This window comes from Somniosus microcephalus, unplaced genomic scaffold (genome assembly GCF_052327205.1).
Source record: "Somniosus microcephalus isolate GS21.2 unplaced genomic scaffold, FLI_Smic_1.0 unresolved_chr1, whole genome shotgun sequence".
Lineage (NCBI taxonomy): Eukaryota > Metazoa > Chordata > Chondrichthyes > Squaliformes > Somniosidae > Somniosus > Somniosus microcephalus.
The window spans coordinates 31,848,709-31,875,892 of record NW_028225179.1 but is presented as its reverse complement, the minus strand read 5'-3'; the positions used below and the strand labels follow the sequence as shown (position 1 = coordinate 31,875,892).

The 27,184-nt window shown below is 53.1% G+C and overlaps 1 protein-coding gene across 2 annotated transcripts; it reads right to left on the bottom strand.

Annotated features, from left to right (window-relative positions):
* Positions 1-26,921, bottom strand: LOC147094566 (sulfotransferase 1C2-like). Of its 2 annotated transcripts, none has more exons than XM_085974401.1 (8): positions 26,845-26,921; positions 25,305-25,489; positions 22,000-22,125; positions 20,878-20,975; positions 18,586-18,712; positions 10,098-10,192; positions 9,495-9,675; positions 1-176 (listed from the first exon to the last, which is right to left on the bottom strand). In XM_085974401.1, the coding sequence occupies exons 2-8, from the start codon at positions 25,471-25,473 to the stop codon at positions 64-66; spliced, it is 909 nt and encodes a 302-aa protein (XP_085830527.1). In that variant the 5' UTR covers positions 25,474-25,489; positions 26,845-26,921; the 3' UTR covers positions 1-63. The 2 variants fall into 2 exon arrangements, with proteins under 2 accessions (XP_085830527.1, XP_085830528.1); XM_085974402.1 differs by lacking the exon at positions 26,845-26,921 and adding an exon at positions 23,001-23,082 and having other exon boundaries at positions 25,305-25,392.
* Positions 26,922-27,184: the final 263 nt, after the last annotated feature.

Genomic DNA, 27,184 nt, shown 5'->3' with positions numbered 1-27,184 from the left:
TTTTGTTTAATTATTAATGAAGTTTAATTTTGATTTTTCAATTTTTTTCGTTGCTCAGAGGCTTCACATAACATCCCGAAACTTCAGCGAGCTGTGTCCCATCTGCTTCTCGTATTCTTCATCGAAAGCTTCATTCTGTGTCACGGTTAAATGGTTCTTCCAGTCTCCTACCTCACCTGAGAAACAGAGAGTGTGAGAGTGAAGGTCAGACAGAGAGAGAGAGTGAGAGAGAGAGAGAGAGAGAGAGAGAGACAGAGAGAGGGACAGAGAGAGAGAGAGACAGAGAGAGAGAGAGAGAGAGAGAGACAGAGAGAGAGAGGGACAGAGAGAGACAGACAGAGAGAGAGAGAGAGACAGAGAGAGAGAGACAGAGAGACAGGGAGAGCGAGAGCGAGAGACAGAGAGAGAGACAGACAGAGAGAGAGAGACAGAGAGAGAGAGAGACACCGTAAGTACAGATCGGGGGTAAGTGCAATGACTGTGGGGGTGAGCGGATCCCTTTCCCCCTCCCCTCCCTCGGGGGATTGTTCCCCTCGAACTCTGACCCTGACCGGAATGGTCAGTCTCCCAGGGACAGTGGGGGGCGTAACAAACTCCATGGGTCGCGACACTGTCTAGCAGGCGGGCGGGCGGACGAACGGGGGGTTCCCTTGAGCAGGATCACTTTCATCCAAGAGTGTGTGAGAAGCTCATGGATTTCTGTGTCTCTAAGATTCAGTCCGTCCGTTCAGTTGCCTCTGCCACCTCCCTTCCTTCCTCTAGCTCACTGGGCCAAACTTCCTGTAAGGTTCCCCCTTGCCCTAACCCTGAACTCACATCTTTCTCCCTTCACGACCTCTCCGCGGTCATCTTGTCCATGAGACCCACTTCCTGCTCCCTCCACCCTCTTCCCACCAAACTGTCTCCCATGTTATCTGACATTGTTAATGGTTCTCCCTCTTCAGGTACTGTCCCCCTTTCCCTCAAATCTGCCGTCATAGTCATAGAGTCATAGAGTTTTACAGCGCAGAAAGAGGCCCTTCGGCCCATCGTGTCTGCGCTGTCCATCAATCCCTGTCCAGTCTAATCCCATTTTCCAGCATTTGGTCCATAGCCTTGTATGCAATGGCATTTCAAGTGCTCATCCAAATGCTTCTTGAATGTTGTGAGGGTTCCTGCCTCTACCACCCTTTCAGGAATTGAGTTCCAGCTTCCAACCACGCTCTGGGTGAAAAAGTTCCTCCTCAAATCCCCTCTAAATCTCCTGCTCCTTACCCTGAATCTATGCCCCCTTGTTATTGACCCCCCTACTAAGGGGAAAAGTTCCTCTTTATCTACCCTATCTATGCCCCTCATCATTTTGTACACCTCAACCAGGTCCCCCCTCAGCCTCCTTTGCTCCAAGGAAAACAACCCCAGCCTGTTTAGTCTTTCTTCATAGCTGAGGCGCTCCATCCCAGGTAACATCCTGGTGAATCTTCTCTGCACCCTCTCCAAAGCAATCACATCCTTCCTATAGTGAGGCGACCAGAACTGCACACAGTACTCCAGCTGTGGCCTCACCAGCGTTTTGTACAGCTCCATCATAACCTCCCTGCTCTTATATTCTATGCCTCTGCTAATGAAGGCAAGTATCCCATATGCCTTTTTAACCACCTTATCTACCTGTTCCGCTGCCTTCAGGGATCTATGTACATGTACACCAAGGTCCCTCTGACCCTCTGTACTTCCTAGGGTCCTACCACTCATTGTGTATTCCCTTGCCTTATTTGTCCGTCCAAAATGCATCACCTCGCACTTTTCTGGGTTAAATTTCATTTGCCACTTTTCCGCCCATCTGACCAACCCGTTAATATCGTCCTGTAGCCTGAGGCTTTCCTCCTCGCAATTTACCACCCCACCAATTTTCGTGTCATCCGCGAACTTACTGATCATACCCTTTACATTCTCATCCAAATCATTAATGTAGATCACAAACAGCAAGGGACCCAGCACCGATCCCTGAGGTACCCCACTGGACACAGGCTTCCAGTCACAAAAGCAACCTTCGACCATCACCCTCTGCCTCCTGCCACTCAGCCAGTTTAGGATCCAACGCACCAAGGCCCCCTGGATCCCATGGGCTCTTACCTTCTTGACCAGTCTCCTATGCGGGACTTTGTCAAAAGCTTTACTGAAGTCCATGTAAACCACATCCACAGCATTTCCCTCATCCACACACCTAGTCACCCCCTCAAAAAATTCAATCAGATTGGTCAGACATGATTTACCCTTGACAAAGCCATGTTGGCTATCCCCGATTAATCCTTGCCTCTCCAAGTGGAGACTAATTTTGTCCCTCAGAATTTTTTCCAATAATTTCCCTACCACAGATGTTAGGCTCACTGGCCTGTAATTCCCTGGTTTATCCCTGCTACCCTTCTTGAATAATGGTACTACGTTAGCTGTTCTCCAGTCCTCTGGTACATCCCCTGTGGCCAGAGAGGTTCTGAAAATTTGTGTCAGAGCCCCTGCAATCTCCTCCTTTGCCTCACACAACAGCCTGGGATACATCTCGTCCGGGCCTGGGGATTTATCCACTTTTTGGCCTGCTAAAACCGCTAGTACCTCCTCCCTCTCGATGCTAATATGTTCAAGTATGTCACAGTCCCCTTGCCCGACTTCTATGTCTACATCGTCTTTCTCCATAGTGAACACAGAGGCAAAAAATTCATTTAAAACCCCACCTACTTCATCTGGCTCTACACACAGCTTGCCACTTTGGTCCCTAATGGGCCCTACCCTTTCCCTGGTTATCGTCTTGCCCTTAATATACTTATAAAACATCTTAGGATTTTCCTTTATTTTGCTCGCCAGTGTTATTTCATGGCCCCTCCTCGCCCTCCTAATTTCCTTTTTAAGTATGCCCCTGCACCTTTTATACTCCTCTAGGGCTTCCTCCGTCCTCCGTCTTTTGTCTTTTGTAACTGCCAAAAGCCCCCCTTTTTTTCCTAATGCATTTTTGTATATCCCTTGTCATCCAAGGTTCCCTTTGCTTGTTGGTCCCACCCTTGACCTTTACAGGAACATGTTGGCGTTGTACTCTCTCTATTTCCCTTCTGAAAGCCTCCCACTGTTTTGATGTGGATTTTCCTATAAGTAGCTGCTCCCAGTCCACTTTGGCCAGATCCTGCCTTATCTTATTAAAATCGGCCTTCCCCCAATTTAGAACCCTTATTTCCGGGCCGTCTTTGTCTTTTTCCATGACCACCTTAAATCTCACCGAATTATGGTCACTATTGCCAAAATGCTCTCCTACAGATACTTCCACCACCTGCCCGGCTACATTCCCTAGAATTAGGTCCAGTACCGCCCCCTCTCTTGTAGGACTTTCTACATGTTGGCTCAAAAAGCTCTCCTGGATGCACTTTAAGAATTCTGCACCCTCTAAGACTTTCACACTCTGACTATCCCAATTAATATTGGGGAAGTTGAAATCACCCCTCTCCTCAAAAAAACAACCCTTGACACCTCCGTCCTTGGAAACTACCTCCCCATCTCCAACCTCCCTTTCCTCTCCAAAGTCCTTGAATGTGTTGGCGCCTCCCAAATCCGTGCCCATCTTTCCCGCAATTCCATGTTTCCGCCTCGTCACAGTACCGAAACATCTCTCATCAAAGTCACAAATGACATCCTTTGTGACTGTGACAAAGGTAAACTATCCCTCCTCGTCCTTCTTGACTTGGCTGCGGCCTTTGACACGGTTGACCACTCCATCCTCCTCCATCGCCTCTCCACCGTCGTCCAGCTGGGTGGGACTGCACGCGCCTGGTTCCATTCTTATCTATCTCATCGCAGCCAGAGAATCACCTGCAACGGCTTCTCTTCCCGCTCCCGCATCGTTACCTCTGGTGTTCCCTAAGGATCGATCCTTGGCCCCCCTCCTATTTCTCATCTAAATGCTGCCCCTTGGCGACATCATCTGAAAACACAGCGTCAGTTTCCACATGTACGCTGACGACACCCAGCTCTACCTCAGCACCACCTCTCTCGACCCCTCCACGGTCTCTAAATTGTCAGACTGCTTGTCCGACATCCAGTTCTGGATGAGCAGAAATTTTCTCCAATTTAATATTGGGAAGACCGAAGCCATTGTTTCCGGCCCCCACCACAAACTCCGTTCCCGAGCCACCGACTCCATCCCTCTCCCTAACATCTGTCTGAGGCTGAACCACACTGTTCACAACCTTGGTGTCATATTGGACCCTGAAATGAGCTTCCGACCACATATCCGCAGCATAACAAAGACCGCCTATTTCCACCTCTGTAACATCGCCCGCCTCCGCCTTTGCCTCAGCTCATCCGCTGCTGAAACCCTCATCCATGCCTTTGTTACCTCTAGACTTGACTATTCCAACGCACTCCTGGCTGGCCTCCCACTTTCTACCCTACGTAAACTTGAGGTCATCCAAAACTCTGCTGCCCGTGTCCTAACTCGCACCAAGTCCCGTTCGCCCATCACCCCTGTGCTCGCTGACCTACATTGGCTCCCGATTAAGCAGCATTTGGATTTCAAAATTCTCATCCTTGATTTCAAATCCCTCCACGGCCCTCGCCCCCCCCTCCCTATCTCTGTAACCTCCTCCAGCCCTACAACCCCCCCCCCCCCGAGATCTCTGCGCTCCTCCAATTCTGGCCTCTTGAGCATCTCCTGATTTCCGTCGCTCCACCATTGGCGGCCGTGGCTTCAGCCGCCTGGGCCCCGAGCTCTGGAATTCCCTCCCTAAACCGCTCCGCCTCTCTATCCTCCTTTACGATACTGCTTAAAACCGACCTCTTTGACCATGCTTTTGATCACCTGTCCCGAATATCTCCTTCTACGGCTCTGTGTCAAAAATGTTTTTATTGATGTCGCTCCTGTGAAGCATAGAAACATAGAAACTAGGAGCAGGAGTCGGCCATTCGGCCCCTCGAGCCTGCTCCGCCATTCAATGAGATCATGGCTGATCATCCAAATTCAGTACCCTGTCCCTGCTTTCTCCCCATATCCCTTGATACCTTTAGCCTTAAGAAATATATCCAACTCCTTCTTGAATATATTTAATGAATTGACCTCAACTGCCCTCTGTGGTAGAGAATTCCACAGGTTCACCACTCTCTGGGTGAAGAAATTCCTCCTCATCTCAGTCCTAAATGGCTTACCCCTTATCCTTAGACTGTGACCCCTGGTTCTGGACTCCCCGACCATCGGGAACATCCTTCCTGCATCTTGTCTGTCTAGTCCTGTTAGAATTTTATAAGTTTCAATGAGATCCCCTCTCATTCTTCTAAACTCTAGCGAATATAAGACTAATCGACCCAATCTCTCCTCATACGTCATTCCTGCCATCCCAGGTATCAATCTGGTGAATCTTCACTGCACTCTCTCCATGGCAAGAACATCCTCAGATAAGGTGACCAAAACTGCACACAATACTCAAGGTGTGGTCTCACCAAGGCCCTGTACAACTGCAGCAAGACATCCTTGTTCCTGTACTCAAACCCTCTCGCTACGAAGGCCAACATAACATTTGCCTTCTTAACCGCCTGCTGCACCTGCATGCTTACCTTCAGCAACTGGTGCACAAGGACACCTCAGGTCTCGTTGCACTTCCCCTTCTCCCAATCCATTGCCGTTCAGATAATAATCTGCCTTCCTGTTTTTGCCACCAAAGTGGATGACCTCACATTTATCCACATTATACTGCATCTGCCCAATCACCCAACCTGTCCAAATCATACTGGAGTTTCTCGGCATCCTCCTCACAGCACACACGCCCACCCAGCTTTGTGTCGTCTTGGGACATTTTACTACGATAAATGCGCTATATAAATGCAAGTTATTGTTGTTGTTGAAGGGCCCAGTGTGTTCTACAATGATACAGCACTGAAGGAGGCCATTCGGCCCATCATGCCCGTGCCGTCTCTTTGGTCGAGCTCTCCAATTATTCCCACTCCCCTCTGCTCTTTCCCCATATCCCTGTCAATAATTCCCCTTCAAGTGTTTCTCCAATTCCTCTTTTGAAAGTTACTATTGAATCTGCTTCCACCGCCCTTTCAGGCAGCGCATTCCAGATCACAACAACTCGCTGCGTAAAAACATTCTCCTCATCTCCCCCTCTGGTTCTTTTGCCAAATACCTTAAATCTGTGTCCTCTGGTTACCGACCCTCCTGCCACTGGAAACAGTTTCTCCTTATTTACTCTATCGAAACCTTGCAAGATTTTGAACACCTCGATTAAATCTCCCCTTAACCTTCTCTGCTCCAAGGAGAACAACCCCAGCTTCTCCAGTCTCTCCGCATCACTGAAGTCCCTCATCCCCGGTACCATTCTGGTCAATCTCCCCTTAACCTTCTCTGCTCTAAGGAGAACAACCCCAGCTTCTCCAGTCTCTCCACATCACTGAAGTCCCTCATCCCTGGTACCATTCTGGTCAATCTCCCCTTAACCTTCTCTGCTCTAAGGAGAACAACCCCAGCTTCTCCAGTCTCTCCACATCACTGAAGTCCCTCATTCCTTGGTACCATTCTGGTCAATCTCTCCCTTAACCTTCTCTGCTCTAAGGAGAACAATCCCAGCTTCTCCAGTCTCTCCACATCACTGAAGTCCCTCATCCCTTGGTACCATTCTGGTCAATCTCTCCCTTAACCTTCTCTGCTCTAAGGAGAACAATCCCAGCTTCTCCAGTCTCTCCACATCACTGAAGTCCCTCATTCCTTGGTACCATTCTGGTCAATCTCCCCTTAACCTTCTCTGCTCTAAGGAGAACAACCCCAGCTTCTCCAGTCTCTCCACATCACTGAAGTCCCTCATCCCTGGTACCATTCTGGTCAATCTCTCCCTTAACCTTCTCTGCTCTAAGGAGAACAATCCCAGCTTCTCCAGTCTCACCACATCACTGAAGTCCCTCATCCCTTGGTACCATTCTGGTCAATCTCCCCTTAACCTTCTCTGCTGTAAGGAGAACAATCCCAGCTTCTCCAGTCTCTCCACATCACTGAAGTCCCTCATTCCTTGGTACCATTCTGGTCAATCTCTCCCTTAACCTTCTCTGCTCTAAGGAGAACAATCCCAGCTTCTCCAGTCTCTCCACATCACTGAAGTCCCTCATCCCTTGGTACCATTCTGGTCAATCTCTCCCTTAACCTTCTCTGCTCTAAGGAGAACAATCCCAGCTTCTCCAGTCTCTCCACATCACTGAAGTCCCTCATTCCTTGGTACCATTCTGGTCAATCTCTCCCTTAACCTTCTCTGCTCTAAGGAGAACAACCCCAGCTTCTCCAGTCTCTCCACATCACTGAAGTTCCTCATCCCTGGTACCATTCTGGTCAATCTCTCCGTTAACCTTCTCTGTTCTAAGGAGAACAACCCCAGCTTCTCCAGTCCCTCCACATCACTGAAGTCCCTCATCCCTGGTACCATTCTGGTCAATCTCTCCCTTAACCTTCTCTGCTCTAAGGAGAACAACCCCAGCTTCTCCAGTCTCTCCACATCACTGAAGTCCCTCATCCCTGGTACCATTCTGGTCAATCTCCCCTTAACCTTCTCTGCTGTAAGGAGAACAATCCCAGCTTCTCCAGTCTCTCCACATCACTGAAGTCCCTCATCCCTGGTACAATTCTGGTCAATCTCCCCTTAACCTTCTCTGCTGTAAGGAGAACAATCCCAGCTTCTCCAGTCTCTCCACATCACTGAAGTCCCTCATCCCTGGTACAATTCTGGTCAATCTCCCCTTAACCTTCTCTGCTGTAAGGAGAACAACCCCAGCTTCTCCAGTCTCTCCACATCACTGAAGTCCCTCATCCCTTGGTACCATTCTGGTCAATCTCTCCCTTAACCTTCTCTGCTCTAAGGAGAACAACCCCAGCTTCTCCAGTCTCTCCACATCACTGAAGTCCCTCATCCCTTGGTACCATTCTGGTCAATCTCTCCCTTAACCTTCTCTGCTCTAAGGAGAACAACCCCAGCTTCTCCAGTCTCTCCACATCACTGAAGTCCCTCATCCCTGGTAACATTCTGGTCAATCTCCCCTTAACCTTCTCTGCTCTAAGGAGAACAACCCCAGCTTCTCCAGTCTCTCCACATCACTGAAGTCCCTCATCCCTGGTACCATTCTGGTCAATCTCCCCTTAACCTTCTCTGCTCTAAGGAGAACAACCCCAGCTTCTCCAGTCTCTCCACATCACTGAAGTCCCTCATTCCTTGGCACCATTCTGGTCAATCTCTCCCTTAACCTTCTCTGCTCTAAGGAGAACAACCCCAGCTTCTCCAGTCTCTCCACATCACTGAAGTCCCTCATTCCTTGGTACCATTCTGGTCAATCTCCCCTTAACCTTCTCTGCTCTAAGGAGAACAATCCCAGCTTCTCCAGTCTCTCCACAGCACTGAAGTCCCTCATCCCTGGTACAATTCTGGTCAATCTCCTCTGCACCCTCTCCAAGGCCCTGACATCCTTCCTAAAGTGCGGTGCCCAGAATTGGACACAAGACTCCAGTTGTGGCCCAACCAGAGATTTGGAAAGATTTATCAATAACTCCCTTGCTTTTTGTAATCTATGCCTAGGATCCCATATGCTTTTTAACTGCTTTCTCAACCTGCCCTGCCACCTTCAAAGATTTGTGTACGTACAGGCCTCTCTGTTGCTGCACCCACATTAAAAATTGTACCGTTTAGTTTATATTGCCTCTCCACATTCTTCCTACCAAAATGTATCACTTCACACTTCTCTGCATTAAACTGCATCTGCCGTGTGTCTGCCCATTTCACCAGTCAGTCTGTGTGTCCTCCTGAAGCCTGTTACTGTCCTCCTCACTGTTTACAATATTTCAGAGTTTCGTATCACCTGAACTTATGCCCTGAGTTCCCAAGTCCAAGTCATTAGTCTAGATCAGAAAGAGCTGGATGGTTGAAGTCCAGTTGCTCAACTCCCGCACGCTATCCGTCAGGATTCTCCAGATCGAGGCCCGGAGCAGGAACCCTGGCTGATGTGGAGCTCCTCCGCCGCCCCCCCCCCCACCCAGGGGCACTGAGGGAAAATGAGGCTCGCTGCCCCCCCCCGCGGCTCACTCCGCACAGGCCGGGAATGGAGCCTGGGCCTCTCCTGCTCTGTGTGTGTGTGTTAGTGTGGTGGTGGGGGGGCTCAGGACTTCCCTCCAGGCCACTTGTTATGTATTTTCGCTTTTCAATTTATGAATCTATGGCCCCCAAACCGGACACGTGTGCAGTTGAGGGGTCGGGTAACACGGGCTAGTCCCGGGCTACTGGGAAACCCCTGGTACCCTGGGCCCCAGGAGAGCTCAGAGACCAGGTCCCAGAAGGGTGAAAGCTCAGTGTCTTACCCACTGCCCCACCCAGTTTGCCCCCCCACTCCCGCCTCACAGAGAGAGGAGCCCTTCGTCCCCTCTGTCTGGGGCTGGACTTGACCCCCAGGTCTCAGCAGGTGAAAGTTCAGCCCCTGACCCCTCCGCCCTCTCGCTGTTGACCCTTCGAACCTACCCTTCCTCATGAAGCTGGAGATGCTGTGAACGAAGATGGCCTTTGGGAGGGTGGAGTAGTTGGTCATCGGGTTGCCCTTCATCACACTGAAGGAGGAAAGTTCAACCACCTTCTCGATGATGTCCTCTTCCAGAACCTTGTCCATGAACTTCACCACCTTCAGAATCTCCCGCCTGGGGTTCTAGGGTGAGAATATCAACATTAGATTCGCCTTGGACCATCTCTCTCTCACTGTCTCTCTCTCTCTGTCTCTCTCTCTCTCTCTCTCTGTCTCTCTCTCTCTTTCTGTCTCTCTCTCTCTTTCTGTCTCTCTCTCCTGCTCTCCCTCTCCCTCTCTCTTTTTCTGTCCCTCTCTCAGTGTCTCTGTCTATCTCTCTCTCTCTGCCTCTCTGTCTATCTGTCCCCCTCTCTCTCTGTCTCTGTCCCTCTCTGTGTCTCTCCGTCCCTCTGTCTCTCTCTCTCTCTGTCTTTCTCTCTCTCTCTCTCTCTCTCGCTGTCTCTCTGTCCCTCTGTCTCTCCCTCTCTCTCTATCCTGAATTCACTCTGTGTCCTACCCCCCGACACACGTCCGCCTTAGCGTTCTGTGCCACACTCCTCCATTACCTCCTTCATGTCTTCATAGAAGAGGTAGAGAATCCGACGTTCATCCTTCGCTTCCCACCATCCCTTCACGTGATCGTACCAGGAACCCCAGGCCACTGAAACCGAGAAAGTTCATACAGAGTAAGATCCCAGCGTGCTTCTCCGTGCTTCCAGACTCCAGGATCGCTGGGATTGGATCAGACGCTAAACTGGAGCAAAGTAGAGGAAGCTTTACTCTGTATCTAACCCGTGCTGTACCTGCCCTGGGAGTGTTTGATGGGACAGTGTAGAGAGAGCATTACTTTGTATCTAACCCATGCTGTACCTGCCCTGGGAGTGTTTGATGGGACAGTGTAGAGGGAGATTTACTCTGTATCTAACCCGTGCTGTACCTGCCCTGGGAGTGTTTGATGAGACAGTGTAGAGGGAGCTTTACTTTGTATCTAACCCGTGCTGTACCTGCCCTGGGAGTGTTTGATAGGACAGTGTAGAGGGAGCTTTACTCTGTATCTAAACCGCGCTACACCTGCCCTGGGAGTGTTTGATGGGACAGTGTAGAGGGAGCTTTACTCTGTATCTAACCCGTGCTGTACCTGCCTTGGGAGTGTTTGATGGGTCAGTGTAGAGCGAGCTTTACTCTGTATCTAACCCGTGCTGTACCTGCCGTGGGAGTGTTTGATGGGACAGCGTAGAGGGAGCTTTACTCTGTATCTAAACCGCGCTGTACCTGCCCTGGGAGTGTTTGATGGGTCAGTGTAGAGGGAGCTTTACTCTGCATCTAACCCGTGCTACACCTGCCCTGGGAGTTTTTGATGGGACAGTGTAGAGGGAGCTTTACTCTGCATCTAACCCGCGCTGTACCTGCCCTGGGAGTGTTTGATGGGTCAGTGTAGAGGGAGCTTTACTCTGTATCTAACCCGTGCTGTACCTGCCCTGGGAGTGTTTGATGGGTCAGTGTAGAGGGAGCTTTACTCTGTATCTAACCCGTGCTGTACCTGCCCTGGGAGTGTTTGATGGGTCAGTGTAGAGGGAGCTTTACTCTGTGTAAGAGCCATAAAAGCTTAAGAAAATACTTTAAAATAGTGGCTAAATGGCATAATACAGTTAATTTACCTGAACGACTTATTGTATTAAGAAACCCCCTATTTTCTTGCTCCAGTAGTATAGTCCGACACCCCCTTCATTCTTGCCACAATGGAACAGGCCCTAAGCCACACATGGGTGCAGCCATTTTACAGTTTAAACTGCACGTGGTGAAAGAGGCAGAAGCTGTGAGGTTTGGAGCAGTACAGTTTTTGACCGTGTTCGTTTATACGTGTTTGCTTTGTAATTCTGTTTGTTAAGTGTTATAGTAAACCGTTTAAAAGACAAAGCTACGTTTGGGAACGTTTTATTTCGACACGCGTCTACTCGTTGTTAAAAGCCCCACAGCCCAGTGGCCTGCCTGTTTGGAAACTAAGAAGCGCCACTACATTAGTCAAAAACTAGCTCCCTAAGAAGGAAGGGACGGAATCGTCGGCGAACGTATACATGAATGGTCACGGAGCCAGACGACAATTTAAGAAAGCGAAGGTACAGTGACTGTTACTTGCTTTGTTCATTCTGTTGAGAAGCTAAATAAGAGCTGCGGGTAAAATGGCCGAGGCCTTACGGAGCCAGGAGCTTCCCCCAGCCAGAAGGATTGCTGGCCAAAAGAGGGAAATAAAGCTCACCCCAAAGGCAATGGAAGAGAAGTTCCATAGAAGCATAGGTGCAAGGAAGGCTAAATTAGCTCAGATAACTGGAAAAATGAAGATAATTGATCGTCTCATGGAAGATAATGCTAATATTAAGAAAGCTGAAGACATGATGTATTACGATTTCTCCAAGCTGCATGAAGAGTTTAATGTACTCAATGAAGATGTATTAGCACTTCTGCCTGAAGAAGAGGGAAACGCTGATCAGCACAACTGGTTTGATCTTAAATCAACCAGTATTAAGGACTATATCAAGGCCACGGAGCAGTGGATGTTAAAAATTCGTCAAGATGCTGATACAGCAGAGAAAGATAAGGTTGACGATGAAGTCGGACCAGACGATAGCATTTCAGAGACTTCCGCCAGACCGAGCAAAAATCGAAAAGAAGGTAGCTCTGTTTCTGGACGCAGGTCAGTCGCTTCTACCACAAGCTCGGCGCGACGCATGAGAGCGGAGGCTGAACGGGCGGCGCTGATGGCGCGCGCAGCATCTTTAGATGAGAAGCAAGCTCTTGAACGGGAAGAGGCCCAACTGCGGGTCCAAGAGGCCCAACTGCGGGTCCAAGAGGCCCAACTGCGGGTCCAACAGGCCCAACTGCAGGCCCAGCGGGCCCAGGTGCAGGCAAAGAAAGAACGGCTGGAGATGAAAACAGCTATCGAGGTCTCAGATGCCAGGTTGAGTGCGTACGAAGATTATGAAGGCTCACGGGATGGCGGGAGCCACTGCCAGTCAACGTTGCCACATAGAGTTGGATCCAGGGCACCTTCAAGAGTTACAACAGAGCCCGAAAGCAATTCCCCGGCATTACAGCGTGGAAGAGTGGCCTCTCCACTAACAGGAGCACGTGATGCTACCCCAGACGTCAGATGGTCTAGACTAGACCCTGCTGATGACCACCAGAGGCCTGAAGACACAGGGAGAAGCCTATACCGAGTGATGCAACGTCAGAACGAAATTACAGAGATGCTTGTAAAACAACAGAATCTGTTTCGACTCCCTCAAAGAGACATACCAGTGTTCCAAGGCGACCCACTCAAGTATAAGCCCTTCATCAGATCCTTTGAACAAGCCATTGACTCCAAGACAGAGAGCAGCAGTGATAAGTTGTACTACCTGGGACAGTACACCAGTGGTAAACCACAAGACCTGGTCAGAAGCTGTGAACACATGAGACCGGACCGGGGATACATAGAAGCCAGGAAGTTGCTGCAGGAGCACTATGGTAACGAGCTGAAGATAGCCACTGCATATATCGAAAAGGCTACCAAGTGGCCACAGATCAGATCGGAAGACGGAGAGGCATTGAACGCATATGTTCTCTTCCTCATAGGATGTCGCAACACCATGGAGGATGTTGAATTCATGGAAGAGATGGACAATCCGACGACTATGAGAATCGTCATCTCTAAGCTTCCTTACAGGATGAGAGAACAATGGAGAAGAACAGCCTTTGAGATAATGGAGAGACGGAAAAGTAGAGCCAGGTTTGCAGACTTAGTGAATTTCATAGACAAACAGGCTAAAATTGCTAGGGACCCATTGTTTGGAAACATCCAGGATGTCAGCCCGACCACCGATGGAAGAGTGAAAGCCAAGCCTGCTGAATCAAAGACTCTCAGGAAAGGTGGTTCCAGGGGAAGCAGCTTTGCAACTATCATCACTCAGGCCGAGGAAGAAAGGCCTCAGAACTCATCTCCCAAAAAGAGCAGCACAGTGACGCCTGCTAATGCCTTTCAGAAGCCATGCTTATTCTGCCAGAAGAATCATACATTGGATTTCTGCAGCGACATCAAAGCACAGCCACATAAGGACAGAATCGAATTCCTGAAGTACAACGGCCTATGTTTTGGATGTCTCTCTCAGGGGCACCTGAGTAGAAACTGTAAGCAAAGAACAACATGCAGAGAGTGCACTCGGAAACATCCCAGTCTGCTGCATATCCATAAAGAAGAACAAGTCTCTAAGAAGAGTGAAGAAAACAATACCGACGAGAAGGTTGTTTCAAGTGCTCTGGTGTCGCTAGAACCAGAGACTTGTGGACTCACTGGGGCCGGTGACAGTGACTGTATTCTTGCCATCGTACCAGTAAGGATCAAGTCTAAGAGGAGTGAGAAGGTTGTGGAGACTTACGCCTTCATGGATCCAGGTAGTTCAGCAACGTTCGGCACAGAATCACTCATGCGACAGCTGAACGTTAGAGGCAGAAGAACAGAAATCCTATTACGCACCATGGGTCATGAGAAGTCAATGCAAAGTTATATCCTGTCAGACCTAGAAGTGTGTGGACTTGAAGAGAAGGACTTCATAGACCTGCCTAATGTTTTCACACAGAGGGAGATTCCTGTTAGAATGGGGAACCTAGCCCTGCAGAAGGATGTGGATAGATGGCCCTACCTAGAAAAGGTGCGTCTCCCATACATTGAAGTAGAAATTGGCCTATTAATTGGAACCAATGCCTACAAAACTATGGAGCCATGGCAGGTGATAAACAGCAAGGATGACGGACCCTACGCCGTCAGGACAGCCCTTGGATGGGTAATCAATGGACCGGTAAGGAGAGATGATGGCCACAAGTCAAACAAGGAGGAACGACAAAACGTCACAGTTAATCGCATCTCTATCGCAAGCATTGAAGAACTGTTGATACAGCAGTTCAACGCAGACTTCTCAGAACGCAGCTGTGAGGAAAAGACAGAGATGTCACAAGAAGACCATCAGTTCATGGGTTTGATGACAAGGTCTACACAGTTCATTGATGGCCACTATCACATTGGTTTGCCACTGAGAAGACAGACCGCGAAGATGCCGAACAATCGCTGCATAGCAGAGCAACGCGCCATCAGTCTAAAGAGAAAGCTGAACAAGAACCCCGACTTTCACGAAGACTACAAAGACTTCATGAGAAACATCATAGCGAAAGGCTATGCTGTAAAAGTGCCCGAAGAACAGTTGAACAGAGACGATGGAAGGGTCTGGTACATTCCTCATCACGGGGTGTATCACCCAAAGAAGAAAAAGATCCGTGTAGTGTTTGACTGCGCCGCCTCATTCAGAGGAACTTCATTGAATGACCAGCTGCTTCAAGGTCCTGATCTTACTAATACCCTCATTGGCGTCTTGACTAGGTTTAGACAAGAGCTCGTTGCCATGATGGCAGACATAGAATCAATGTTCTACCAAGTCAGAATCCCTGACGAAGATGCTGATCTTCTGCGTTTCCTTTGGTGGCCAGATGGCGACGTTAGTGAAGCGATGGTGGAATGTAGAATGGCCGTACACCTGTTTGGAGCCACATCATCTCCCAGCTGTGCAAGCTACGCTCTCAGAAAAACTGCAGAAGATGGCAAGGGCAAAGCACCATCCGAGGCTGTGGAGACAATCTTCAGAAACTTTTATGTCGATGACTGTCTGAAGTCCGTGTCAACAGAAGACGATGCCATCGCACTGTCAAGAGACCTTAGAACTCTGTGTTCGAATGGAGGATTCCATCTGACTAAGTGGATAAGCAACAGCAGAGCAGTTCTAGCTTCTATCCCAGAAAAGGAAAGAGCCACTGAAGTCAAAGATCTGGACCTGAGCCACGATGTCCTTCCTATCGAGAGAGCTCTTGGTGTACAATGGTGCATCGAGTCAGACACGTTCAACTTCAGGATAATGGTGAACGAAAGACCATCCACAAGACGAGGGATCCTCTCCGTGGTCAGTTCCATCTACGACCCTCTTGGATTCCTGGCACCACTCATTCTGCCGGTGAAGCTGATGCTACGAGAGCTGTGTAGAGACAAGAGAGGATGGGATGAAGATATCCCAGAAGGTCAAGCTCAGAGATGGCACAGATGGCTGACAGATTTGCAACAACTTTCTAGCTTCAACGTCAGTAGATGCATCAAGCCCGCGAGTTTTGGAGTTACAAAGACGGCTCAACTACATCATTTCTCGGACGCCAGTGAGGACGGCTATGGCACGGCTACCTACCTCTTGCTGACAAATCCACAGGGCCAGAAACATTGTGCCTTCCTCATGGGAAAATCCAGGGTGGCTCCGCTGAAGCAGGTCGCCATCCCGAGACTGGAATTGACGGCAGCGGTTGTTGCAGTTAAAGTTGACCAGGTGATGCGTAAAGAGTTAGACCTCTTCTGGACCAGATGGACAAGAGAATACTTACCTCTGCTACAGGAGCGTTAAAAATGGTCCAAAATAAAGAGGAACTTCATCGTCGGAGACATTGTCTTAATTGTGGATGATTCAGCCCCTAGAAATTCTTGGTTGATGGGAAAAATAATTAAGACCATGCCAGACTCCAGAGGCGTCGTTCGTCGCGTCTGTTTGCAAACCAAGACCAGTACCCTGGAGAGGCCGATCACAAAGCTCTGCCTGCTACAAGAAGCAGCGTGAAAAGCTCCTGAACGAAAGAAAAAAGTGGACACTTGTATTGTAAATATGTTGAACTCATTAGTTTATGACTCTTAATGTTTGAGTAATTGATATGCTTCATGTGCCTAGTCAATTAGGGGCCGGAATGTAAGAGCCATAAAAGCTTAAGAAAATACTTTAAAATAGTGGCTAAATGGCATAATACAGTTAATTTACCTGAACGACTTATTGTATTAAGAAACCCCCTATTTTCTTGCTCCAGTAGTATAGTCCGACACCCCCTTCATTCTTGCCACAATGGAACAGTCCCTAAGCCACACATGGGTGCAGCCATCTTACAGTTTAAACTGCACGTGGTGAAAGAGGCAGAAGCTGTGAGGTTTGGAGCAGTACAGTTTTTGACCGTGTTCGTTTATACGTGTTTGCTTTGTAATTCTGTTTGTTAAGTGTTATAGTAAACCGTTTAAAAGACAAAGCTACGTTTGGGAACGTTTTATTTCGACACGCGTCTACTCGTTGTTAAAAGCCCCACAGCCCAGTGGCCTGCCTGTTTGGAAACTAAGAAGCGCCACTACACTCTGTATCTAACCCGTGCTGTACCTGTACCTGCCCTGGGACTGTTTGATGCGACAGTGTAGAGGGAGCTTTACTCTGTATCTAACCCGTGCTGTACCTGCCCTGGGAGTGTTTGATGGGACAGTGTAGAGGGAGCTTTACTCTGTATCTAACCCGTGCTGTACCTGCCCTGGGAGTGTTTGATGGGACAGTGTAGAGGGAGCTTTACTCTGTATCTAACCCGTGCTGTACCTGCCCTGGGAGTGTTTGATGGGACAGTGTAGAGGGAGCTTTACTCTGTATCTAACCCGTGCTGTACCTGCCCTGGGAGTGCTGATGGGACAGTGTAGAGGGAGCTTTACTCTGTATCTAACCCGTGCTGTACCTGCCCTGGGAGTGCTGATGGGACAGTGTAGAGGGAGCTTTACTCTGTATCTAACCCATGCTGTACCTGCCCTGGGAGTGTTTGATGGGATAGTGTAGAGGGAGCTTCACTCTGTATCTAACCCGTGCTGTACCTGCCCTGGGAGTGTTTGATGGGACAGTGTAGAGGGAGCTTTACTCTGTATCTAACCCGTGCTGTACCTGCCCTGGGAGTGTTTGATGGGCAGTGTAGAGGGAGCTTTACTCTGTATCTAACCCCGTGCTGTACCTGCCCTGGGAGTGTTTGATGGGACAGTGTAGAGGGAGCTTTACTCTGTATCTAACCCGTGCTGTACCTGCCCTGGGAGTGTTTGATGGGACAGTGTAGAGGGAGCTTTACTCTGTATCTAACCCGTGCTGTACCTGCCCTGGGAGTGTTTGATGAGACATTGCAGAGGGAGCTTTACTCTGTATCTAACCCGTGCTGTACCTGCCCTGGGAGTGTTTGATGGGACAGTGTAGAGGGAGCTTTACTCTGTATCTAACCCGTGCTGTACCTGCCCTGGGAGTGTTTGATGGGACAGTGTAGAGGGAGCTTTACTCTGTATCTAACCCGTGCTGTACCTGCCCTGGGAGTGTTTGATGGGACAATGTAGAGGGAGTATTACTCTGTATCTAACCCCGTGCTGTACCTGCCCTGGGAGTGTTTGATGAGACAGTGCAGAGGGAGCTTTAGTCTGTATCTAACCTGTGCTGTACCTGCCCTGGGAGTGTTTGATGGGACAGTGTAGAGGGAGCTTTCCTCTGTATCTAACCCGTGCTGTACCTGCCCTGGGAGTGTTTGATGGGACAATGTGGAGGGAGCTTTACTCTGTATCTAACCCGTGCTGTACCTCCCCTGGGAGTGTTTGAAGGGACAGTGTAGAGGGAGCTTTACTCTGTATCTAACCGTGTGCTGTACCTGCCCTGGGAGTGTTTGATGGGACAGTGTAGAGGGAGCTTTACTCTGTATCTAATCCGTGCTGTACCTGCCCTGGGAGTGTTTGATGGGACAGTGTGGAGGGGGCTTTACTGTGTATCTAACCCGTGCTGTACCTGCCCTGGGAGTGTTTGATGGGACAGTGTAGAGGGAGCTTTACTCTGTATCTAACCCGTGCTGTACCTGCCCTGGGAGTGTTTGATGGGACAGTGCAGAGGGAGCTTTACTCTGTATCTAACCCGTGCTGTACCTGCCCCGGGAGTGTTGGATGGGACAGTGTAGAGGGAGCTTTACTCTGTATCTAACCCGTGCTGTACCTGCCCTGGGAGTGTTTGATGGGACAGTGCAGAGGGAGCTTTACTCTGTATCTAACCCGTGCTGTACCTGCCCTGGAAGTGTTTGATGGGACAATGTAGAGGGAGCTTTACTCTGTATCTAACCCGTGCTGTACCCGCCCTGGGAGTGTTTGGTGAGCGTTTCTGATTGGAGGTTGTATCTCACCTTGTCCATTCATGAAGTTTAGTAGAAATCCCTGCCAGGTTCCAGGCTCGGGCATAGTTTGGCACATGCGATGGAAGTGAAAGTAGGAGACTAGATTATCCTTGGCATTGCGAGCCACCACTATCACCTGGAAACAGGATAGAAATGTCCATTAAACAATCATCAGTCTCACACAGTTTGGAGACTGAGGGAGGGGAGGAGTCCCACAGTTTGGAGATTGAGGGAGGGGAGGAGTCCCACAGTTTGGAGATTGAGGGAGGGGAGGAGTTCCACAGCTTGGAGATTGAGGGAGGGGAGGAGACCCACAGTTTGGAGACTGAGGGAGGGGAGGAGTCCCACAGTTTGGAGACTGAGGGAGGGGAGGAGTCCCACAGTTTGGAGACTGAGGGAGGGGAGCGAGACCCACAGTTTGGAGATTGAGGGAGGGGAGGAGTCCCACAGTTTGGAGACTGAGGGAGGGGAGGAGTCCCACAGTTTGGAGACTGAGGGAGGGGAGCGAGTCCCACAGTTTGGAGATTGAGGGAGGGGAGGAGTTCCACAGCTTGGAGACTGAGGGAGGGGAGCGAGACCCACAGTTTGGAGATTGAGGGAGGGGAGGAGTCCCACAGTTTGGAGACTGAGGGAGGGGAGGAGTTCCACAGCTTGGAGACTGAGGGAGGGGAGGAGTCCCACAGTTTGGAGACTGAGGGAGGGGAGGAGTCCCACAGTTTGGAGACTGAGGGAGGGGAGGAGACCCACAGTTTGGAGATTGAGGGAGGGGAGGAGACCCACAGTTTGGAGACTGAGGGAGGGGAGGAGTCCCACAGTTTGGAGACTGAGGGAGGGGAGGAGTCCCACAGTTTGGAGATTGAGGGAGGGGAGGAGTCCCACAGTTTGGAGACTGAGCGAGGGGAGGAGTCCCACAGTTTGGAGATTGAGGGAGGGGAGGAGACCCACAGTTTGGAGACTGAGGGAGGGGAGGAGTCCCACAGTTTGGAGACTGAGGGAGGGGAGGAGTCCCACAGTTTGGAGACTGAGGGAGGGGAGGAGTCCCACAGTTTGGAGATTGAGGGAGGGGAGGAGTCCCACAGTTTGGAGATTGAGGGAGGGGAGGAGTCCCACAGTTTGGAGATTGAGGGAGGGGAGGAGTCCCACAGTTTGGAGACTGAGCGAGGGGAGGAGTTCCACAGCTTGGAGATTGAGGGAGGGGAGGAGACCCACAGTTTGGAGATTGAGGGAGGGGAGGAGTCCCACAGTTTGGAGACTGAGGAAGGGGAGGAGTCCCACAGTTTGGAGATTGAGGGAGGGGAGGAGTCCCACAGTTTGGAGACTGAGGAAGGGGAGGAGTCCCACAGTTTGGAGATTGAGGGAGGGGAGGAGTCCCACAGTTTGGAGACTGAGCGAGGGGAGGAGTCCCACAGCTTGGAGACTGAGGGAGGGGAGCGAGTCCCACAGTTTGGAGATTGAGGGAGGGGAGGAGTCCCACAGTTTGGAGACTGAGGGAGGGGAGGAGTCCCACAGTTTGGAGATTGAGGGAGGGGAGGAGTCCCACAGTTTGGAGACTGAGCGAGGGGAGGAGTCCCACAGCTTGGAGACTGAGGGAGGGGAGCGAGTCCCACAGTTTGGAGATTGAGGGAGGGGAGGAGTCCCACAGTTTGGAGACTGAGGGAGGGGAGGAGTCCCACAGTTTGGAGACTGAGGGAGGGGAGCAAGTCCCACAGTTTGGAGACTGAGGGAGGGGAGGAGTCCCACAGTTTGGAGACTGAGGGAGGGGAGGGAGTCCCACAGTTTGGAGACTGAGGGAGGGGAGGAGTCCCACAGTTTGGAGATTGAGGGAGGGGAGGAGACCCACAGTTTGGAGACTGAGGAAGGGGAGGAGTCCCACAGTTTGGAGATTGAGGGAGGGGAGGAGACCCACAGTTTGGAGATTGAGGGAGGGGAGGAGACCCACAGTTTGGAGACTGAGGGAGGGGAGGAGTCCCACAGTTTGGAGACTGAGGGAGGGGAGGAGTCCCACAGTTTGGAGATTGAGGGAGGGGAGGAGACCCATAGTTTGGAGACTGAGGGAGGGGAGGAGTCCCACAGTTTGGAGACTGAGGGAGGGGAGGAGTCCCACAGTTTGGAGACTGAGGAAGGGGAGGAGTCCCACAGTTTGGAGATTGAGGGAGGGGAGGAGACCCACAGTTTGGAAGATCTGGGGAAGAATGGGTTTGAGTTGGAGATGGTGCGATGAGTCTGGAGTTGAAAATGGTGAGGATGAAGAGTGTACAGGGCGGGGGGACTGGTAGAATCCGAGTCTCTCGGGTACCGTACCTTGCAATCCTGCTCCCAGAATGATCTGGGGATGAGCTGGATCGGGAGGTGGGTTTTAATGACCCTGGGAGATGGCATTTTCTCAATCAGTTCAAGACCTGAAATCACATGGAGGCCTTATCAGTTCCCAGCATTCTCGGCTTCTTTCAACCCCGCTCCACATTGTACATCTGATAGCCCCTCCAACTCTCCCCGGGGTACAGGTCCCCACGGGCACCGACTCTCCCCGGGGTATGGGTCCCCATGGGCACCATACTCCCCGGGGTACGTGTCCCCACGGGCACCAGCTCTCCCGGGAGTACAGGTCCCCACGGGCTCCGACTTTCTCCGGGGTACAGGTCCCCATGGGCTCCGACTTTCCCCAGGGTACGGGTCCCCACGGGCACTGACTCTCCCCGGGGTACGGGTCCCCACGGGCTCCAACTCTCCCCGGGGTAGGGGTCCTCATGGGCTGTGACTCTCCCTGCGGTACGGGTCCCCACGGGCACTGACTCTCCCCGGGGTACGGGTCACCTCGGGCGCCGACTCTCCCCGGGGAATGGGTCCCCATTGGCACCGACTCTCCCCGGGGTACGGGTCCCCACGGGCACCGACTCTCCCCGGGGTACGGGTATTCACGGGCACCGACTGTCCCCGGTGTACGGGTCCCCACGGGCACCGACTCTCCCCGGGGTACGGGTATTCACGGGCACCGACTGTCCCCGGGGAACGGGTCCCCGCGGGCACCGACTCTCCCCAGGGTACGGGTCCCCGTGGGCACCGACTCTCCCCGGGGTACGGGTCCCCGCGGGCACCGACTCTCCCCAGGGTACGGGTCCCCGGGGTACGGGTCCCCACGGGATCCTACTCTCCCCGGGGTACGGGTCCCTGCGGGCACCGACTCTCCCCAGGTTACGGGTCCCCACGGGCACTGACTCTCCCCGGGGTACAGGTCCCCGCGGGCACCAACTCTCCCCGGGGTACGGGCCCCACGGGCACCGACTCTCCCCGGGGTACTGGTCCCCGCTGGCACCGACTCTCCCCGGGGTACTGGTCCCCGCTGGCACCGACTCTCCCCGGGCATGGGTCCCCACGAGCAGTATATCTGCTGACTTTTCAGTTTAACTTGATGGCGTCTCTCACCAGATGGCCTCTCATCTGAAAATAATTCGAGGAAGGGGATCCTCTCATCGATGGAGGCTCGTTTACACACCTCCGCATCACCGCGGCAATTGATGAGATCCACAATCTCCTGCATCCAAGTAGTCCCTGTGGAGAGAAAGAGAGAAATCACAAGAGAGAGAGACACAATGGGGAAGAGAGGGAGAGAGAGAGGGACAGAGAGAGAGAGAGACAGAGAGAGAGACGCTAAGCAAAAGGAAAAATATCTGTCATATTGGGCAGAAACAACAAAAACTCAAAGCAAACTCAATTGCTACTTGGCCCTAAACAGACAATACAACATGGCTGATTACCTGACCAGGGTAAAGGATAGCAAAATCAGAAAAACCTTGACAATGTACAGACTTAGTGAACATAACCTGGCCATCGAAAAAGGCAGACACAGGCAGACCCGGCTACCAAGAGAGGACAGGATATGCTCTCACTGCAGTCAGGGAGTGGTGGAGACAGAGATGCACTTCCTCACAGCTTGTGGAAAATATCAGGGCATAAGGGAGAATTTCTACCCAAAATTCACAAAAATATGCCCGGAATTCAGAAATTTGAATGCCGACCAAAAACTCCCATACCTACTAGGGGAAAAGAGAAATTGTGTAACCTTAGCGGCACACTATGTTACAGCTTGCCATAAACAGAGGGACAACCACTAAATATAAGAAAAGAGTATATACAAATTATATGAATGTATATTTATACACTCAGGGATATATCTGTTTATACACTGTATGGATAGATCTGTATTTTTGTGTTCAACCATGAATGTTTTTCAATGCTTTGGCAACATAAGATGTACCTTGTCATGCCAATAAAGCGATTTGAATTGAATTGAATTGAATTGAATTGACAGAGAGAGAGAAAGAGAGAGAGAGAAAGAGGGAGAGATTCAGAGAGACAGAGAGAGAGAGAGAGAGAGAGACAGAGAGAGAGAGACAGACAGAGAGAGAGAGAGAGAACGCAGTTACCCAGTAAATATCACCATGTGTCGCAGAGATTACTCTGGTTTGGGGAGGGGCTGATGGTCCGTCTCGAGCAGAATAGAAAAACCTGCAACAAGAAGTCACCAAATTCACACTGATTCTCCCTCCGCTCCTCACAGGCCCTTCCCCTGGTGTCCTTGCACCGTGGGGCCTCGGCCCTTCCCCCTGGTGTCCTGCACCGTGGGGCCTCGGCCCTTCCCCCTGGTGTCCTGCACCGTGGGGCCTCGGCCCTTCCCCCTGGTGTCCTGCACCGTGGGGCCTCGGCCCTTCCCCTGGTGTCCTGCACCGTGGGGCCTCGGCCCTTCCCCTGGTGTCCTTGCACCGTGGGGCCTCGGCCCTTCCCCTGGTGTCCCTGCACCGTGGGGCCTCAGCCCTTCCCCTGGTGTCCCTGCACCGTGGGGCCTCGTCCCTCTCCCCTGCACAGTGGGGCCCCTGCCTTTCCCCTGCACCATGGGACCTCAGTCCTTTCCCCTGCACCGTGAGGCCTCGGCCCTCTCCCCTGCACTTTGGGGCCTCGACCATCTCACCTGCACCGTGGGGCCTCGGCCCTTTCCCCTGCACCTTGATGGCCTCGACCCTCTCCCCCTGCACTGTGGGGTCTTGGCCCTCTCCCCTGCACTGTGGGGCCTCGGCTCTCTCCCCTGCACCGTGGGGCCTCGGTCCTGCACCGTGGTACCTCTCCCCTGTACCATGGGGCCTCGGCCCTTCCCCTGCATCGTGGGGCCTCAGCCCTTCCCCTGCACTGTGGGGCCTCGGCCCTTCCCCTGCACCGTGGGGCCTCGGCCCTTCCCCTGCACCGTGGGGCCTCGTCCTTCTCTCCTGCACCGTGGGGCCTCGGCCCTCTCCCCTTCACCGTGGGACCTCAGCCCTTCCCCTGCACTGTGGGGCCTTGGCCCTCTCCCCTTCACCGTGGGACCTCAGCCCTTCCCCTGCACTGTGGGGCCTTGGCCCTCTCCCCTGCACCGTGGGGCCTCGGCCCTTCCCCTGCATCGTGGGGCCTCAGCCCTTCCCCTGCACGGTGGGGCCTCGGCCCTTCCCCTGCACCGTGGGGCCTCGGCCCTTCCCCTGCACCGTGGAGCCTCGTCCTTCTCTCCTGCACCGTGGGGCCTCGGCCCTCTCCCCTGCACCGTGGGGCCTCGGCCCTTCCCCTGCACTGTGGGGCCTCGGCTCTCTCCCCTGCACCGTGGGGCATCTGCCCAGCACCGTGGGACCTCTCCCCTGCACCCTGGGGCCTCGGCCCTCTCCCCTGGGGCCTCGGCCCTCTCCCCTGCACCGTGGGGCCTCGGCCCTTCCCCTGCACCGTGGGGCCTCGGCCCTTCCCCTGCACCGTGGGGCCTCAGCCCTTCCCCTGCACCGTGGGGCCTCAGCCCTTCCCCTGCACCGTGGGGCCTCGGCCCTCTCCCCTGCACCGTGGGGCCTCGGCCCTCTCCCCTGCACCATGGGGCGTCGGCCCTTCCCCTGCACCGTGGGGCCTCGGCCCTCTCCCCTGCACCGTGGGGCCTCGGCCCTCTCCCCTGCACCGTGGGGCCTCGGCCCTCTCCCTTGCACCGTGGGGCCTCGGCCCTCTCCCCTGCACCGTGGGGCCTCGGCCCTTCCCCTGCACCGTGGGGCCTCGGCCCTCTCCCCTGCACCGTGGGGCCTCGGCCCTCTCTCCCCTGCACCGTGGGGCCTCGGCCCTTCCCCTGTACCATGGGGCATCGGCCCTCTCCCCTGCACCGTGGGGCTTCGGCCCTCTACCCTGCACCGTGGGGCTTCAGCCCTTCCCCTGGTGTCCTGCACCGTGGGACCTCTCCCCTGTACCGTGGGGCCTCGGCCCTCTCCCCTGCACCGTGGGGCCTCGGCCCTCTCCCCTGCACCGTGGGGCCTCGGCCCTCTCCCTTGCACCGTGGGGCCTCGGCCCTCTCCCTTGCACCGTGGGGCCTCGGCCCTCTCCCCTGCACCGTGGGGCCTCGGCCCTCTCCCCTGCACCGTGGGGCCTCGGCCCTCTCCCCTGCACCGTGGGGCCTCGGCCCTCTCTCCCCTGCACCGTGGGGCCTCGGCCCTCTCTCCCCTGCACCGTGGGGCCTCGGCCCTCTCTCCCCTGCACCGTGGGGCCTCGGCCCTTCCCCTGCACCGTGGGGCCTCGGCCCTTCCCCTGTACCGTGGGGCATCGGCCCTCTCTCCCCTGCACCGTGGGGCTTCGGCCCTCTACCCTGCACCGTGGGGCCTCAGCCCTTCCCCTGGTGTCCTGCACCGTGGGACCTCTCCCCTGTACCGTGGGGCCTCGGCCCTCTCCCCTGAGCCACTCACCTGCTTTGGGATAAGTCGCGATGAGTAGGTCGTCAGGTTTCGCCTGGAAGAGATCCACCTTCTCCCAGTTGTCTGCAGACCAGTCACACAGGGGCACACCTTGGACCGCTTTAACCTGCGGCCGAGTAATTTTGACCTCCAGGGGCTCAGGGTGACAATTCAGCGACATCTTCAGTCTCCTCAACCTGTGTATCCAGATGTTAAAGAACATCAAAGCTCAAGTGTCCAGAGACACATCTGTTCCTCCCTTTGTCCACTGACCCTTACCCACAGAGACTGAGAGGCTCCTGTCTCCCTCAGTGCCCACTGACCTTCACCCACAGGGACCGAGAGGCTCCCGTCTCCCTCAGTACCCACTGACCCTCACCCACTGACCCTCACCCACAGGGACCGAGAGGCTCCTGTCTCCCTCAGTACCCACTGACCCTCGCCCACAGGGACCGAGAGGCCCCTGTCTCCCTCAGTGCCCACTGACCCTCGCTCACAGGGACCGAGAGGCTCCTGTCTCCCTCAGTGCCCACTGACCCTCGTCCACAGGGACCGAGAGGCTCCCGTCTCCCTCAGTACCCACTGACCCTCACCCACAGGGACCGAGAGGCTCCTGTCTCCCTCAGTACCCACTGACACTCGCTCACAGGGACCGACAGGCTCCTGTCTCCCTCAGTGCCCACTGACCCTCGTCCACAGGGACTGAGAAGCACCTGTCTCCCTCAGTACCCACTGACTCTCACCCACAGGGACCGACAGGCTCCTGTCTCCCTCAGTACCCACTGTCCCTCACTGACAGGGACCGAGGGGCTCCTGTCTCCCTCAGTACCCACTGACCCTCGCCCATAGGGACTGAGAGGCTCCCGTCTCCCTCAGTACCCACTGACCCTCGCCCACAGGGACCGAGAGGCTCCCGTCTCCCTCTGTACCCACTGACCCTCGCCCACAGGGACCGAGAGGCTCCTGTCTCCCTCTGTACCCACTGACCCGCACCCACAGGGACCGAGAGGCTCCTATCTCCCTCAGTGCCCACTGACCTTCACCCACAGGGACCGAGAGGCTCCCGTCTCCCTCAGTACCCACTGACCCTCACCCACAGGGACCGAGAGGCTCCTGTCTCCCTCATTACCCACTGACCCTCGTCCACAGGGACCGAGAGGCCCCTGTCTCGCTCAGTGCCCACTGACCCTCACCCACAGGGACCGAGAGGCTCCTGTCTTCCTCAGTGCCCACTGACACTCGCTCACAGGGACCGAGAGGCTCCTGTCTCCCTCAGCCCCCCATCCACCACCTTAAACATTCACTCCCTCCACCACTGGTGCACCATGGCTGCAGTGTGTGCCATCTACAAGATGCACTGCAGCAACTCGCCAAGGCTTCTTCGGCAGAACCTCCCAAACTCGCGACCTCTTCCACCTAGAAGGACAAGGGCAGCAGGCGCATGGGAACACCACCACCTCCAAGTTCCCCTCCAAGTCACACACCATCCTGACTTGGAAGTATATCAGCCGTTTCTTCATTGTCGCAGGGTCAGAATACTGGAACTCCCTACCATAAACCGTACCGACTACAGCAGCTCAAGAAGGCGGTTCACCACAACCTTCTCGAGGGCAATTAAGGATTGGCAATAAATGATGAAATAGCCAGTGACGTCCACAAGTGGGGAGTGAGTAAATCAGAACCAGATTAAACATTAACCAGTCCTCTGTAAATGGGCAATCCCTTGCCCAGTTAACCCTGAGAGGGATAGCTTGGGAGATATCTGTACACTGACTGGTGTCTCTCAGTCCCTCTCTCTCAGGGAGATATCTGTACACTGACTGGTGTCTCTCAGTCCCCTCTCTCTCAGGGAGATATCTGTACACTGACTGGTGTCTCTCAGTCCCACTCTC